At 21.2% G+C, this 17,765-nt stretch overlaps 2 protein-coding genes across 3 annotated transcripts in view; both read right to left on the bottom strand.

The window, feature by feature from the left end:
• LOC122511377 (RYamide receptor) overlaps nucleotides 1–17,765 on the bottom strand; it is a 199,893-nt gene that overhangs the window by 112,865 nt on the left and 69,263 nt on the right. The gene's annotated exons all lie outside the window — the stretch shown is intronic.
• On the bottom strand, nucleotides 112–16,141 carry LOC122511379 (protein spaetzle). Of its 2 annotated transcripts, XM_043626572.1 has the most exons (8): nucleotides 15,581–16,141; nucleotides 9,169–9,331; nucleotides 8,405–8,581; nucleotides 6,333–6,538; nucleotides 5,314–5,373; nucleotides 5,118–5,221; nucleotides 4,170–4,412; nucleotides 112–1,280 (listed from the first exon to the last, which is right to left on the bottom strand). In XM_043626572.1, exons 1-8 carry the CDS (start codon nucleotides 15,641–15,643, stop codon nucleotides 1,271–1,273), a joined length of 1,026 nt encoding a protein of 341 aa, XP_043482507.1. In that variant the 5' UTR covers nucleotides 15,644–16,141; the 3' UTR covers nucleotides 112–1,270. The 2 variants fall into 2 exon arrangements, with proteins under 2 accessions (XP_043482507.1, XP_043482508.1); XM_043626573.1 differs by lacking the exon at nucleotides 8,405–8,581.

Raw genomic sequence — 17,765 nt, 5'->3', positions numbered from 1 at the left:
GTGATTAAAGCGTTGAAACGTCAAACATCGATCCTCGGGATGTTACTCCTTTGAGGTCCTTAACGTTCACGATTCAAATGTATATACATAATTAATTAAATAAGCATCAAATCAGATGGAATGCAATTATATTTATATTATGACACCAAAAAGAAAATAAGAATTAAGAAAACATACACATTTTCTTCGACGATATTTATAAACATTTAATCATATACTTTATTACATCTAATTAATTATTATTTATTAACATAATATAGACTTTAAGAATAAGTGTATAAGAAATACAATCATTTAATTTATTTCAAAAATGAACCACAAGTTTTGAATGTTCAAATAAACCGAAATGTTTTGTCTACAAATTTTAACATTAAAAATTAATTACACTTTGATTTCTTCACTTTTATTCACCAAAAATTATAAACATAACATAAAATGTTTACCTTTCCAACGAGTCACATTTAATTTTTGTGATTAATTTCTAGTTTGAGAGTAAATACTAAAGAAAAATATTTAGAAAAAAATAATTTTGAAACTGTTTTTAAAATTATTTTCGCAGTTTTATGATATTAAAATTTGAATTTTAGACAATTCTTTTTTTTCAATTTTTTAAAATTTCCTTCATTTGAACATTCAGAACTCTATGAACATAAAATATTTTCACAGTAAATAATAATATTCTGATTCAAACTAATTAGTTGTAATATCACATAAAGAGAAATTTAATCTATACATTTACATTATTTGATTCTTTTTCTTTCAATTTACAAAAACAAAATCGTAATATTTATATACAGTACGAAAACCTAGCACGTCAGTCATATCCCATGAGTGGGAGTGAGACAGACTTATGCGATTCCCATACTTTCCTATGACTGACGGATAGCTTTTCTTACTGTATATAAATGCAGTATAACCATTTATATCATTCAAATATTTCAAACGGGAAATTCCAACAAAAATTCAAATTTCAAAGCTTCATTTTAAATAAATCAACAAAAAAAAAAAAAAAAAATTGAAAATTTATTTTTCAAGCAAAGAAATTTTTGCATAAAATTTTTCTATGACTTTCTTTATCTTTTTTTTTTACACAGAATATTGTACAAATAGGAAATATATGAAAATGATATCCTTTAACGCTCTACTTACGTTTCATGGATTGAATTCGTCTTATCTCATTTTGATACAATATTTTTCCCTATTTCGATAAAAGAGAGTTTCCAAGAAAGAGATTCAAGAGTTTTCTGCGCATATGTTTTTAGCTACATGCTTATGTTTCCCTATAAATATATAGCATGCCAGTATTCAAAAAATTTTCAGTGCAAAAGGAAAATTTATTTTTGCATTAATAATTCAAATTTCGAAAAGAAATTTTTAATATTACAATAATTTATTTCATTGAAATGGTATTAAAAAATTATTTAATTTTCAAACAGGTAAACTTTTAGTAAAGTTTTTATTTTAAAAAAGGTAAAAATGCATATAATTTTAATAGAAAAATTTATTTAATTTTAAAAAAGTTAAAAACTTATTTAATTGTAATAGTAAAAATTTATTTAATTGCAATGATAAAAATTTTATTTAATTGTAAAATACACGCCTCGGACTTAATTTAGAAAATGGTTTAATTTGTTCACTTGAGAACGCCAAGGTCACCACCAGGTGTCAGTAAAAATTCCAAGAAAAAACTCAACTACCATCTAGCGGTGACCTTGGCGTTCGCAGGTGGAGAATATCACGTCCATTTTGATTCTCTTTGCAGGGCTCGGATTGTGCGACTTTTTTGTGAAAAAATGCGACTAATCGACTTTTTCGAGATTTTTTTTAGTAAAATGCGAATGAAATTAAAAAATTTTTTTTTTAAATAGGGAAAAGTTTGAGTCAAAAAAATGTTCTGTTACATTTATTTACAAATTTCTTGCATATTTTTCAAAAACATCAATAACTTCTTTTTTAAATAAATATTTAATTATTATTTTTCCATAGAAATTAAAATTCTTCAAAAGATTCAAACTAAAACCTTTTTGAAATTAGACAACTTATAAAAAATTGTTATAAAACATGAAGAAATCGATCACTCCGAGTCTTCGACTCGGAGCAATCGATGTCTTCATGTTTTATAACAATTAAAGATGACCGAGTGATAAAATCATTATTTTATATTATAAGACATAAAAAAAAATTTTTTAAATTATTTTTTATGCAAATAATTGAATTACTGGGAACAAATTTATAAAACATTAGTAAGTAATTTAATTTTGCAGAAGAATGTTGATATTTACAAAGATAATTGAAATTTTGGGGAGAATTGAAAAAAATTTTTGAAAATAATTGAATTTTGCAAAAAATTGTATCAGAACTTTTGAAAATAATTAAATTTCCAAGATGAATTTTATTATTTATGAAAAAAATGAAAATTTTAAATAAAAATTAAAAAAAAAATTTTGAAAATAATTGAATTTCTGCGAAGAATTTTATTAATTTTGAAAATAATTGAATTTCTAGGTTGAATTTTATTATTTATAAAGTTAATTGAAATTTTGACAAGAATTTTATTAAAATTCTTTGCAAATAATTGAATTTCAGAGAAGAATTTTATTATTTATAAAGATAATTGAAATATTGAACAGATTTTTTTAAAATTGATTAAAAGTTTAGATTTTTTTTAATGTTTAAAAGTAATTGAATTTTGCAGAAGAATTTTAATATTTATAAACATAATTGGAATTTTGAGAAGAATTTAAAAAACATTTTTGAAAATAATTTAATTTTTGCCAAGAATTTTCTTACTTTTGAAGATAATTGAATTTTACAAAGAATTTTATCAGAAATTTTGAAAATAATAATAATAATAATTTAATTTTGGAGAAGAATTTTATTATTTATAAAAATAATTGACATTTGAAAGAGAATTTAAAAAAAAAAATGTTATAAATACCTAATTAAAATTTTGCTATGAATTTTATTTAATTTTTTAAAATTTTATTCCGGATTGTTTGATATTAATGTATCTGTTGTCGAGAAATGTGATTTTTTTCCAATTTTGTGTTTTCTTTTTGTCGTTTTTTTTATAAGATTTCATGCGACTTTTTTTTCGACTTTTTCGAAAATTTTATGCGACTTTTCGTAACTTTTGTTGTAAATTTATGCGACTAAAGCGACTTTTTTTTGAGTCTTAAAGACGATCCGAGCCCTGTCTTTGAAAATTAATATAAATGGATTTAAATTTCGAATTCATTTTAATTTGCTAATTTTATTCTTTTTTTAGGTTTATCTTTATTCCTAGAGAATTAATTTTCTTACTGAATAAATTGATAAAAAAAATATTCACTTGAGTCCGAGGCCTGACAATATCAAAAATGTATTTAATTTTATAATCAAAATGCCAATTTCTTTTTTTTATTATTATTAAAGAAAAGAAAAGGAAATTTTATCATTAAAAATTAAACAACATTGATTCCAGTCATCTTGAATGTTTTTCTTATCGATATAAAATTATCTATATATGCGTATATCTTTTGAAAGTTAGTACACAGGGATCAATTAAAAAATTTCAATCACAGTTTCAATTAAAAAACAGAGCAATAAACAAAATTCAATCTTTTGAGTTTCCATGAAAATACACATAAATTTTCTATATAAAGCCTGAAATTTCACTCTGCTTCTCAGATAAATATCACCCATAAATTCAGTACTATCCGGTATATATATATATATATATATATATATATATATATATATATATATATATGTATATATAAAACCAGATTCAATTTCTTGTTTATGAGTAATTAAATACAAAATCTCAAGATTATCACTTATATAAATATATTAAAATATTTTTTTTTTTAAATGGAACGTAAAAACATTATATGTCCCACTGTAATATGAATGTGCATCTCATGAGAAGACAAACTTTTTCTCTTAAAAAAAAACTAAACTCATCTTAATTATTAAATACATATATATATGTACGTATATACAATTTTTTTCTTATATACATATCTTTTACTGCCTTTAATTTGTGCTCGTAAAAGTGTCATTAAAAAAAATAAAATGTAATAATTTGGAATTTCTAGGAAATTCACAGCTGGTTTTTTTTAGGAACAATTTTTCTTTTGCAATTTGTCATAATGTTATGTAAAAAAAAAATTAATTTTTTTCCTCACGTTTTTTTCGGCACTGGCGTGACATTTGACTTTGCTAAAGGAAATCCCATACGATCAAGTGTATGTCCCAAAAACTGACTGTGACAGCAGCAACTCGTTGGAAATCGAAATAATTCCTCTGTGATTGACATTCCATCGTGTGCGACAACTGCTAATTTTTGAACAATGTAATTTTGTTTGCAAAATGTTTTATAACCTTCTATAAAACTCGATCCAATTAAGTTACATTCACCACCCTCGTCACTGAAAAAAATAATAATTATTGTTATTTTTATATATACGTACAGAAAAAAGTTTTTTCTTGATTTTAAGAAATCATTTGCTTTCACTTGTTTCTTGGATTGAAAATTAATTTTTCTTTCATTTAAAGAAAATTTCTTCGGTTCAAAAATAATTTATTTGATTCAAGAATAATTTATTTCATTCAAAAATAATTATTTGATTACAGAATAATTTATTTCATTCAAAAATAATTATTCGATTCAAGAATAATTTATTTCATTCAAAAATAATTTATTTGATTCAAGAATAATTTATTTCTTTCAAAAATAATTTATTTGTTTTAAAGAAAGTTTCACTATTTAAAGTAAAGAATTATTTCTTTGACCCTATGCCATTGATAAAATTTCTTTCATTCAAAGAACAAATTTCTGGGATTTAAGGAAAATTTGCTTAAATCAAAAAAATTGTTTTCTCCTTAAAAAGCTTCTTTTTAAAAAATTTTTTTTTTTGACTGGAACAAAACAATTCTGCATATTTAAATAAAAATTCATTTCTTTAATTCGAATAAAAGTCTTTTCAATATAACAACTTTTTTTGTTGATCAAAGAAAATTCTTTATGCAACAAAAAAAAAAAAAAAAAATCAGAAATAATTTCTTTAAATCAAAGACACTTTTCTTGACTTTAATTTTTCATTTCTATAAAATATACAATTTGAAATAATTACCTGCAAGTTTCTACTCTTACTCCTTGAGTAAAATTCTTCATATTTATTATAAAATACCACTTATCATTTTGTGCTTCCGCTGCTTTGGGATAAATAATTCGTTCCTTAAAAAAAAAGAAGGAATTTCAATTGTTTATGAAAAATAGAAGAGTAAATTGAATATTCTGATTTATATAAAATAAATGAAAATACTTACGTTTGAATTGCAAAGTGAATAGTCAGCATCAAAGTCCAATCTCTGCGCTATATCCAATTCCTGAATTCGAAAAAATGCGAAAATATGAGAGAAAGAATTGAAGTAATAAAGGGAAAAAAATTACAATTTATTTTTATATTTATAAATTATTTATATCGTTATTGATTTAAATTGTCGGAAATTTAAATTTCTTAATTATATATTTTTAATTTAATTAATTCTTAATTCTCTATTGATTCAAAACTACTGTTGATAATGTTCCTAAAATTTGGTTCAAATAAAGTTTATTTTATCCAAATAAAGTTTATTTTGTCCAAATAAATTTAATTTGGTTCAAATAAATCTTATTGTGTCCAAATAAATTTAATTTGATTTAAATAAATTTAATTTGGTTAAAATAATGTTCATTTTGTTCAAATAAATATATGTAATTTGATTCAAATAAAGTTTATTTTGATTCAAATGAATTTAATTTGATTCAAATTAATTTTATTTGGTTAAATTAATGTTCATTTTGTTCAAATAAATATAATTTTATTCAAATAAAGTTTATTTTATTCAAAAAAAGTTTATTTAGTTCAAATAAATTTTATTTAGTTAAATTTATGTTCATTTTGTTCAAATAAATATAATTTTATTCAAATAAAGTTTATTTTATCCAAAAAAGTTTATTTGGTTCAAATAAATTTAATTTGATTCAAATGAATTTTATTTGGTTAAAATAATGTTCATTTTGTTCAAATAAATATAATTTTATTCAAAAAAAGTTTATTTGGTTGAAATAAATTTTATTTGGTTAAATTAATGTTCATTTTGTTACAAAAAATATAATTTTATTCAAATAAAGTTTATTTGGTTCAAATAAATTTAATTTGAATCAAATAATTTTTCTTGTGTCCAGATGAATGTAATTTGATCCAAATGAATTTTTTTTGAACCAAAAAAATTTTATTTAGTCCAATTAAATTTAATTATTGGATCGATTTAAATCCTATAATTGACTATAAAGATTTACTCACAACATCAGATCCTGTAAAAATTTTCAAGTCCCCAGATTTTTTAATGATATTATTAAGTAAATCTTCCGGATAATTTGTGACATTTTCACAAAATGTTTTCTCCTTACAAACTGGAACGAGATTATTTGTTGCTGTTCGCACTGGAACATTCTCCTGACCAGGAAATATTATCCTCGAACTTATATCATCATACGTGTCTTTAGTTGCTGTCAATATATCGAAAAAGAGAACAATTTTTGTCAAATTTTATTTTGTTAATGCATATTTATAAATTATTATTATTATTATTATTATTATTATTATTATTATTAATTTATTATTTTTATTAATATTATTATTAGGGGAATGTAGTCAAGGTTGGCCTACTGTCTAGGTAGGCCACTCGCGTTTTTTTGTCAAGTTCACTAGCGCCACCTACGCGCATTTTTGTCGAAGCTTGTCTTAGTGAAACCTAACTTTTTGTTCAATTACATTTTCGGAAAATCGAAAATTGTGTTTTCTGTGACGTCGGTACAAAAAAAGCTCAAAAAAAGTTTTGTGCATAATGTGAAAAACCATTAATAAAAGATAAAAAACAAATTGAATCGTCAAGGCAAGTATGCAGAAAATTTGTGGGACTCATGGTTGAAAGGAAAACAAAGTAAAAAATCGAATCCCGAAACGTATTTCTTTATGGTTACAACAATTCGGTAATGTTACTTACTGTCAAGGTCGGCCACTATGTGTTTAAAATGCGCAAAGTTGAGGACGAGCTACTTCATTTGCAAAAACTGCAATTCTGTATAACTCATAATATAATTGATCATCTTATTAATATTTTTATTTAATTTTATTAATATTTTAGTGCAAAACTTTTTTTTATTTATATTTATTTTTTTATATTGTTTATTGTTATTATTTTGTTATTTCATTAAGTTACAAACTGTAAACAATAAAGAATCAATTTTCCGTAACTCCAAACATGTTATTTTATTTTTTAACGATTAATGCCCTTTGAATTTTAAACATGGCCGACCTTGACTGTAATGGCCAACCTGGACTACAAATTTTTTTTTTTTTAAATCTTTATAACTTTTTCATTTTTAAACCTGTCAATTTACTTTGTACAGAAAAAATGTTCCTATTAAACAGGACTTTCCAACCATATACTTCAATTGTCCAAATTCATTTTTAAAAAAAAGTTATAAACAAAAGTCAAAAAGGTGGCCGACCTAGACTATGTTCCCCTACTATATCATTATTACTATTATTATTTACGATCAAAGCCCAAAGACATAAACAATGTATAATAAGCAATAAATAAATTAATATAATTATTATTGTTATTATTATTATTATTATTATTATCATTATTATTATTATTATCATTATTATTATTATTCAGAAAGTTCAAAGCTGAAAGGCATGAACTAAATATAATAATAAATTATAAATAAATATAATTACAATTATTAATTTATTAATTTTTTATTTTATTATTATTACTATTTTTGTTATTATTAATAATATTATTAATATTGAAACAGATGAATAGTGTCTGTAGAATGAAAGAAAGCGTTCAGGTTGGCAATAGGCACATATTTAAAAGTCACCTATCAATAAAAAAACCTACATAATACTCAAGTATATACAATATTTATATAAATAATATAATTTGTGAATTTAAAAAATAAATACATTTTTCTAAATCAATGCCATAATTTGATTTCTAATGATTTAGAAAAAGTTATAAATATTATTTATTCTATTTATTATAGAGCCAAAATAAGTGAAACCGTCAACTTAAAAAATTTTTGTCTTCAATTTTCAAGTTATCTATGATTTTTGGTAGATATATGAGTACAATTTTTCCCCCTACAATATTTTACAAAAAAAAATTTTATTTTTGAAGTAATCAGGCCTGATTACTTCAAAAATAAATATTTTTTTTTTTGTAAAATATTGTAGGGGGAAAAATTTTTCAAGTGGCCACAGTTTCACTTATTTCGGCTCTATAATATTTTTTATAATATTTGTTTTTATAATTTTTGTTTTTTTAATGCTAAAAAAATTATTTGATTATTCAATATTACCAGGAATTGTTTTTTGATTTGTTACTTTTTGACGATTGTTAACGCCCCAATTAAATCTTGGCCTTTGAGTTGTCGAGGACATTTCCTTACCCGGGAAATCAAAACGAGAATTAAAATAAATGCTCAAGGGAGAGGCAATTGTTTCCTCAAATTTAATCATGTTGTACCTATTATCACCTGATGATGAAAACCAGAAACAAAAAAAAAGACGAAGCTTATTATAAAAATTAAGCGTTAATATTAATTATTAATTAAAAAAAAAAAATAAATAAACTTGAAAAATATTAAACACGAAGCTTATTGTAAATATTTTAAGTGTTAATAATTATTATTAATCTAAAAACTGCTGAAAATAAAATTGCTTTCAAATAATTAATTATTACTTTCAGTATTACTATCAATAAATTATCTTTTCTGTAACTAAATTTATGTAAAATTTTCATATCAATTTTTTTTGTAAAATTTATTAAAAAATTTTCAAATTAAACTTCCTTTCAAATTTATTAATTTAAGATTCTTTTCAAATTTATTCACTTAAAATTTATTGCAAATTTAGTATTTTATTATTAAGGCAATATTTAGCTTTTTATGTAAAAAAAAAAAAAAAAAAAATCTCTGCAATAATTGAATTTTTCTTTTGTAAGCACAATTATTATTTTACTGAAAAATTGATTTTCATGCATTTTTGTTAGTAAATGTAAATGTAAATGTTGGTTAATTTAATTTAATTTCAATGTAATTTGAATGGAAAAAAAAATAATTACCACGGTGCGTATCGTCACTTGTCATTCTCCCCTGACTGGAGTCATTTTCATTGAATGAGAAATTTTGTGTTCTTTGTTGAAATTGTGGATTCATTCTTCTATAATTATTTGATTGATACATGTAGTCAGTCTTTTGAGGGAAATTCGTGACCCTTTGAATCATCTAAAATAAATTAGAAAACATTCAAATTTTACATTATTTTGTTAAAATTTATATTATTTTCAATTTAATATTTTCAATTATTTCCAACAATAATAATCTCAAATATTTTTAATTATTTTTAATATTTTCAATTATTTTTAATATTTCCAGTAATATTTTCAATTATTTTTAATATTTTGAATTATTTCCAATAATATTTTCAATTATTTTTAATATTTTCAATTATTTCCAACAATAATAATCTCAAATATTTTAAATTACTTTTAGCAATATTTTCAATTATTATAATAATCTCAACTATTTTCAATAATATTTTCAATCATTTTTAATAATATTTGCAATTATTGGCAGTAACAATATTTTCAATTATTTTTAACAATATTTTCAAATATTTTCAATTATTTTCAATTACTTTTAAAAAATAAAATTGAATAATTAAAAATTAAGTAATTTGAATTAATTGGTTAATTTATTAATTTATTTTTTTATCCATAAAATAGTAAAAATTTAATTATTGAAATTTATATATACAGTAAGAAAAGCTATCCGTCAGTCATAGGAAAGTATGGGAATCGCATAAGTCTGTCTCACTCCCACTCATGGGATATGACTGACGTGCTAGGTTTTCGTACTGTATATGGTAAGAAGATAATTAATTTTTAATTTTAATTGAAGAGATGAGAAACTTATTGACAAATTAATTAATAGTTTGATTTTCAAAAGAATTCACTTTTCAACTGGAAACTTTTATGAATTATGAACAACTTTTTCACTTATCCCATAAGAATAATAATTCTCTGTAGTCTCAATTGATTTTACGCTTATAGAGTGCAAATAACTTTTAAATGAACAAAAAACGAAGAAGTGTACTAAAATTTTTTTAATTAAATAGTTTGATGTTTTTTTTTAGTTTTAATTTCACTTTTTCATATAATTATTGTGGAATACCTTTAAATGTACTTTATTTTGTTATTAATTTTAATCTATTTTATTATTAATTTTCATTCATTGTATTACTATTAATTTAATTTTAATATCATTTTTACGTATTTCAGAAATATTTATTTAATATTTCCTTGTAAAATTCGGAACATTGCACAGAAAATTTTTTCTTTTTTTAAACCCCCGTATTTTCAAAAATAAATAAAGAAAAAAAGAATAATTATTAAAAAAATTATTACAAATTTACTAAATTTATAATTTACTACAAATTTTATTCACTTTTCATTGAGGTCACAATGTTTCAAGTGAATCTTATTAAACACATGAACACATTCGAAATATCATTTGCGTGTTTCAAAATAGTTATTCTCATTCTGTCAAAATCTTCTCTGTATAATTCTATCGGAATTTAATAAGTATTGTATACACACATGTCACAACTGTTTACAAAAAAAAATTCTAATTTTTTCTAAATTTATCTATAAAAAAATTTAAATAAAAATTTGGTTCTAAAATAAAAATCAATTTTCTCATATTTTCATAGTGTATAAAGAAAAATAGAATTTGTACAAAGAAAGGAAAAAAAAATTTTTTTTTCATCTATGCTAATGAAAAATTTGAATATTAGATGAATAGACAAACAAAAGTTCCATCATATGTTTAAAAATGTCATTTAACTGCTGCTTAGGAAATTTAAAAATATTCCCCGAATGAAGTCATCGTATCTCAATATGAATGATATATACACATTTTCATTAAAATTTCCTAATTTCAACATTTTCCATAACTAATCATTTTTATTCCATAACTAATCATTTTTATAGACTAGAAATTAAAATTCCAAATTTAAGTTCCACTTAAAAGAAAAAATTTATCTTCAATTTTTCGTATTTTTTAAATTTAAATTCCAAAGTGTTTCGAATTAGAATTTAAAAAAAAAATTTTTTCCTACATCCGACTATTTTGAAAATGGAATATCAATAATAGTAAAAGGTCAAAAAAAAAGATATTTTCAAATTTTTTCCCTTCAATCATTTACGAGAACAAAAGAGAGAATAAAAATTTTCCGTTATATTCATAACATGCAAACTCACGCAAATCAATCAAAATGCATTGCAGTTTAAAAATTACGAATAGTACATCATTGAAAATGTCATTAATAGCAAGAAAAATGATAATTTGAGGAAAAGAAATACATTTCAATATTTCAATTTCCAATATTCATTAGAAAAAAAAAAAAAAAAAAAAAAAAAAAAAAAATGATGTTTTGAATGATGACTTTATCATTAATTAATATATTTCTTTATATACTCCAATTCACATTAAAATGCATTATATATCTGTCTAGAAGAATAATTTATACTTGACTGACAAACTTGTTTCTCTCACATATATAAAGGAAGGTCAAGATGGTTGAATACCGGTCAAAAATCCGGTTTCATTAAATAATTTGCATTTTATAAATCTAGAGATATTTTTGTTAGTTTTCAAAATGATAAAAAAAAAATTTATACAGGAAAATGTATATAAAAATCCATTTACTTTTATACGAGAAATTTATATATTTATATAATATATGGAGTTTACATTATTTTATTATTTATTTCATTAATATTAATATTATTTATTTTTTTCAAATTATTTCTTTTCATTTTAATATCATCACGTTATTTAATTTATTTATTTATTTTCTACATTTACTGTACAATAATTTAAAATAACTTTATAATAATAATTATTTAACAAACATAATATATTATTAAAATAAAACTTCAACTCAACATTAAAAATTATTAATAAACATTAAACATATAGAAAACCGTTATATTTGTCTACTGAATTATTTATTTCTTTAAAATAAATTTTATTTGATTAAAAATTTCAAATAAAATTTTTATTAATAAAATTAATAAAAGTTTTATTAATACAATTAATAATTTAATTAATAAAAATTTGTTTTTTTTAATTATATTTAAAAGAAAATTTATTTTTAAACGCACTTATTATAATGACATTAAAGATCGATTATTTTCAATGTATATTTAATGCACAATATATGAATAATTCAAAATGGGAAATTTTATAATTTTCATTTGTCATTTCCTCGTTTATATAAAAAAATATATTTAAAATACGCGCTTACTATGGTATCAATTATTATCTATTTATACAAAATAATTGTCGAAAATAACATTTTTTGTTCTATTGTAGTTGTATCGTTGTTTTTATTATTTTAAATATTTTCTAATCCAAAATAATTCCAAATGATTCAAAATAATAAAAAATTATATCATTCATATTAATTCAAAAACAAATTGTTTCTTTTTTTTAATTGAAAATTAAGTTTTCAGTGAAATGTAGAACGATTTTATATCAATTATATATGAAAGGACAATGCAGTAAAATTAAATTTAGTGTCAATGAAAATACAGTTTGAAAACAAAAAAAATTTATACGCGATAATTGTAAATTATTTAACTGTGCAATTTCGCAGTAATAATTTGCTGCAGTAATAAAAATTTTGCATTCCAGTCAATCGAGTGAGATGATATCGTTTGCAAGTAATTCAAGTTCCGTTATTTCTTTTTTTATTTTCTTTTTTTGCTTCTGTGCGATAATGAAAAAATTTTTTTCTTTCGCGTTTCATTGTATTTTAATCGACTTTAAATTTAATTCATCCAACTTCCAATTATATTTCGTTCTTTATTAATAAAAATTTAATGAGATTTTTATAAAGAGGAACTTTTGTCATTTTCAAAAATAGCAAAAAGGAAAATGTTCGAATAAAAGGAAGAAAAAATTCGAATAATAGCAAATTTCGAATAGAAAAAATTCAAATAAAAAAAGAATTCAAACAAAAAACAATGTTTGCATAAAAAACAAAATTTGAATTGAAAAAACAATATTCGAATAAAAGAAAATTCGAATTATGAAAAAATCAAATTCAGATAAAAAAACTTCGAATAAAAATATTCGAATTAAAAAAGCTAAATAGAAATTTAAAAAACAACAATATTCAAATAAAAAATTCAAATTATAAATTCAAATAAAAATAAAATTTGAATAAAAAAAGAAAACTAAAAAAAATCGAATTAAAAAATCAAATTTAAAGAAAACAGCAATATTCGAATACAAAAACAAAATTCGAATATTTTTCGAATAAAGAAACAAAATTCGAATCCAAAGATAAAACTCAAATAATATATAATCCAAATAAAAAAACAATATTCGAATACAAAAACAAAATCCAAAGAATAAAAATCGAATTAAAAAATCCAATTCGAATAAAACAACAATATTCAAATACAAAAACAAAATTTAAATATTTTTCGGATAAAGAAACAAAATTCGAATACAAAAACAAAACTCAAATAAAAAAATTCGAATAAAAAACAATTTTTTAATACAAAAACAAAATGCAAATAAAAAAAATTAAATTAAAATAAAATTTGAATAAAACAACAATATTGGAATACAAAATTCAAATAAAAATAAAATTTGAACACAAAAACAAAACTCAAATAAAAAAATCGAATTAAAAATCAAATTCAAATAAAACAATAATATTCGAATACAAAAACAAAATTCAAATATTTTTCGAATAAAGAAACAAAATTCGAATACAAAAACATTTTTCAAATATTTTTCGAATAAAGAAACAAAGTTTGAATACAAAAACGAAACGCAAATAAAAAAAATCGAATAAAAAACAATATTTGAATACAAAAACAAAATTCGAATATTTTTCGAATAAAGAAACAAAATTCGAATACAAAAACAATATGCGAATACAAAAACAAAATTCAAATATTTTTTGAATAAAGAACCACATTTCTAATACAAAAACAAAATTCAAATATTTTTTGAATGAAGAACCAAATTTCAAATACAAAAACAAAATTCAAATATTTTTTGAATAAAGAACCAAATTTCGAATACAAAAACAAAACTCAAATAAAAAAATTCAAATAAAAAACAATTTTCGAATACAAAAACAAAATTCGAATTAAAAAAGAACAATATTCGAAGAAATATAAAAATAATATTTTCAAATTCGCAGAAATAATTAAAAATTCGTTTTTCTATTTCAAAAATATAAATGTAAAGTGCATAAAATAAGAAAATAGTGTTCTGAAAAGGTTTTTGCAAACTATAGAAAACAATTTTCTTTTATGTACAATACACCTTTTTCTTGGGGTTGCAATAAATGTGCACCTGTGAAATTTAAACTCTTAATACCTCCTGTAACTGTAATTGCTACCTGAGAAGAAGGGATAATTTTTGTCTTTAAATGCTATTCACAACAACAGTTCTGCAATTTGGGTAAACTTTACCTTCCTTCAATATTCTCTCATTTTATTTCACTTCTTTCAAACAAAGATTTACAAACTTTTTCAATTATTTCCACTCGTTCTTTGCCCAAGAATAAAATCACAAAACTAAAGAAACCAAGGAAATTTAAATATACAACAATTTTTTTTAAAATTTTATTTATAAAATGCAAATTATAAAATAATTGCAATTTTATTTTTAATTATTTCCACTCTCTTCGCGCAGTAAAATCACAAAATTAACGCGAATAGGGAAAATTTAAATGCAACAAATTTTTTATATTTATTTATAAAATAAAAATTAATTATTAAAATAATTTTCTGACTTGAAAATTAATTATTATTCGCACTAATTGTACGAAGGGACCTGTACTATATTTGTAAGTAAATAAATTATAAAATAATTGTAAATTATTATTTGTGATAAAATAATTAACAACAAAATAAATGTAATTATCATTATAAAATAATCAACTGTAAAATAATGGTAATTATTATTGTAAGAAAATAATTAGTTATAGAATAATTATAATTATTATTATGATAAAATAACTATATAACTATTCTAAAATAATTAATTACAAAATTTATTCAAACTGTTTTATATAAAAATACTTGCACTACTGACATTATTATTAATTATTAAAAATTATTATTCTCGCTTTTATTATCCCTTTTTCCGTTATGCTAGTAATTTTTATTAATAAACTAATTGCCATCGAATGAATTTTGAAACAAAAGTATTTTTGCTACCCATATTTATGAATTGTCTTTTAAATCAAGTTCCACTTTGACCTTTCAACAATAAATATTCAAATTTCGCTAAATAAAAATTTCCCAAAATGGAAAATTGTAGAGTAGGAAAAAAAATATTTACAATATTCCAAAATAGAAAATTGAATAAGTGAATAATAAGTATAAAAATAATTTTTTTTCTTTGTCAAATAATTAATTAACAATGGAAAAAAATACTCACAACTAAAATAAATAACGTCGTAAACAATTGTATCCTCAGAAAACAAAATAATTCTCCACACATTTTTGTTTGGACACAAAATGTTTCTAATTATTCCTCTTTTTTAATGCAAAAATTCAAATTTTTTCAATTTGTTTGTAAAATAAAATTTTTTAAATTGCAAAAAACTACAAGATCCATGAATTTGAACTTAAGATTAGCAACCGCGGTCACCAACTGAATGGTACCCACGCACCATAGATAATATAATAGTCCTTATCACTTTATAGCAACTACACACACATCAGCCGGATGCTTTAATATATACATTCACTGACGCACTTCTCAATCAATGACTTACTTTTCATATGTGTATATATATATATTTATATATAAAAATTTTATCCCGTTTTTAAACCGGCTATCTAGCGGTTTTCATTTTACCGGTTAAAATTATTATTATTATTTGTTATTATATGAAAAATATAAAATGAAAAACAAGTGAGAAAAATATTTAAACGATCTTAAACGTACGGCAGATCGTACCTGATTGTACCTGCGGTCCCAACTGAGCACAGAGCATTCATCTTGATGGGTTAAGAGTATAAATTGTCTTTTAAGAGTGGGGACACTTGCTTTATACTTTGAAGTTCAAGTGGGGAATACCAGGTAGTTGAATATTCAAATAAATATTTTCGATTATAGGTAAACATAATATATATATATTATAATTATAATATTATACAGGAAGATAGTGATTCAAATTTTAACTTATTTCCATTGCTTTATTGATACTCGCTTTTCGGAGAGTATTTTCGTTTTTTAAGGAAACGGTTTTTTTTCAAACTCCACTCGCGATATATACATATACATACATTATACATTATAATAATCGTAAGTTTCCCTTTCCGTTAGCAAATTCTCTGCATTCATTTGTTTGTTTTGAAAATTAATTTTTCTGGGTTATTGTCATTTTTTTTAATGTCAAAAAAACCCCCCAAAAAAACTCGTTTTATTCACTTCACAAAATTGACAAAAATTTAATTCCATATTTTTTATTTTCCTAACTTTTTCCTAAATTTTATCAAAAATATTTACTTTTTTCTTATCCTGACAATAAATTGAATTCCTGCTACAAATTTTATTATTCATGAAAGAATTTAAAATATATTTATAAAAAATAATTTAATTCATAGCAGGATTTCAATTATTTTTAATACAATTTTACAGGAATTGCTCAAAAAATGTAATAATATTAAATATTCTTAAAAACTTAATTTTAATTCCTCGAAAAAATCAATTATTTAAAAAAATGTTTTTTTAAAATATTTTTTGGAAGGATTAAATAATTATTTTCAAAAATTTAATAAAAATTGTTCGAAAGAAATTAATTGTTTTAAATACAATAAAATGCTTTTTAGGAATTCAATTATTTTCAACAAAATTTAATAAAATTTCCCAAAGACATTTAATTATTGCCAAATTTTTTAATAGAATTCTTTGTAAAATTTAATTATCTTTAAAAACTTTTCGCAATTCAATTAAAAGATGAAAGAATTTGAAATATATTTGTAAAAAATAATTTAATTCTTGCGAAGAATTTTATAAAAATTTTTAAATAATTCATTTCTTTCGAATAATTTTATGCAAATTCTAATTTAAATAACTGAATTGATGAAAATTTTTATTATCCATGAAAAGAATTGAATTCTTACAAAAATTTTTACAATCCATTTTTTAAATAATTGAATTCTGTTTGGAAATTTTATGAAAATAGTAGATATTAAAAATCATTGAATTGCGAAAAGTTTTTAAAAATAATTAAATTTTACAAAGAATTCTATTAAAATTTTTGACAATAATTGAATGTCTGTGTGGCTTTTTATTCAATTTTTTTGAAAATAGGTGAATTCCTAAAAAGCATTTTATTATTTATCAAAATAATTGAATTCTTGCGAACGATTTATTGGAATTTTTTAAAATAATGGAATTTCCAAGAAGAAATTTATTACTTTTAAAATTAATTGAATTATTGTGATGAATATTTTTATTTATGAAAATAATTGAATTTTGAAAAGAATTTTATTAAAATACATACCTCAAAATAATTGAATTTTCAGGAGTAATTTTCTTATCTATTGACATAATTGAATTCTTTCGAAAAATTATTTGTGTAAATAATTGAATTCTTAGATAAAATTTAATT

The sequence above is a fragment of the Leptopilina heterotoma genome, unplaced genomic scaffold, assembly GCF_015476425.1.
Source record: "Leptopilina heterotoma isolate Lh14 unplaced genomic scaffold, ASM1547642v1 Lhet_81, whole genome shotgun sequence".
Taxonomy (NCBI): Eukaryota; Metazoa; Arthropoda; class Insecta; order Hymenoptera; family Figitidae; genus Leptopilina; species Leptopilina heterotoma.
The sequence above is the reverse complement of the archived record's forward strand: the minus strand, read 5'-3'. Positions and strand labels throughout refer to the sequence as shown.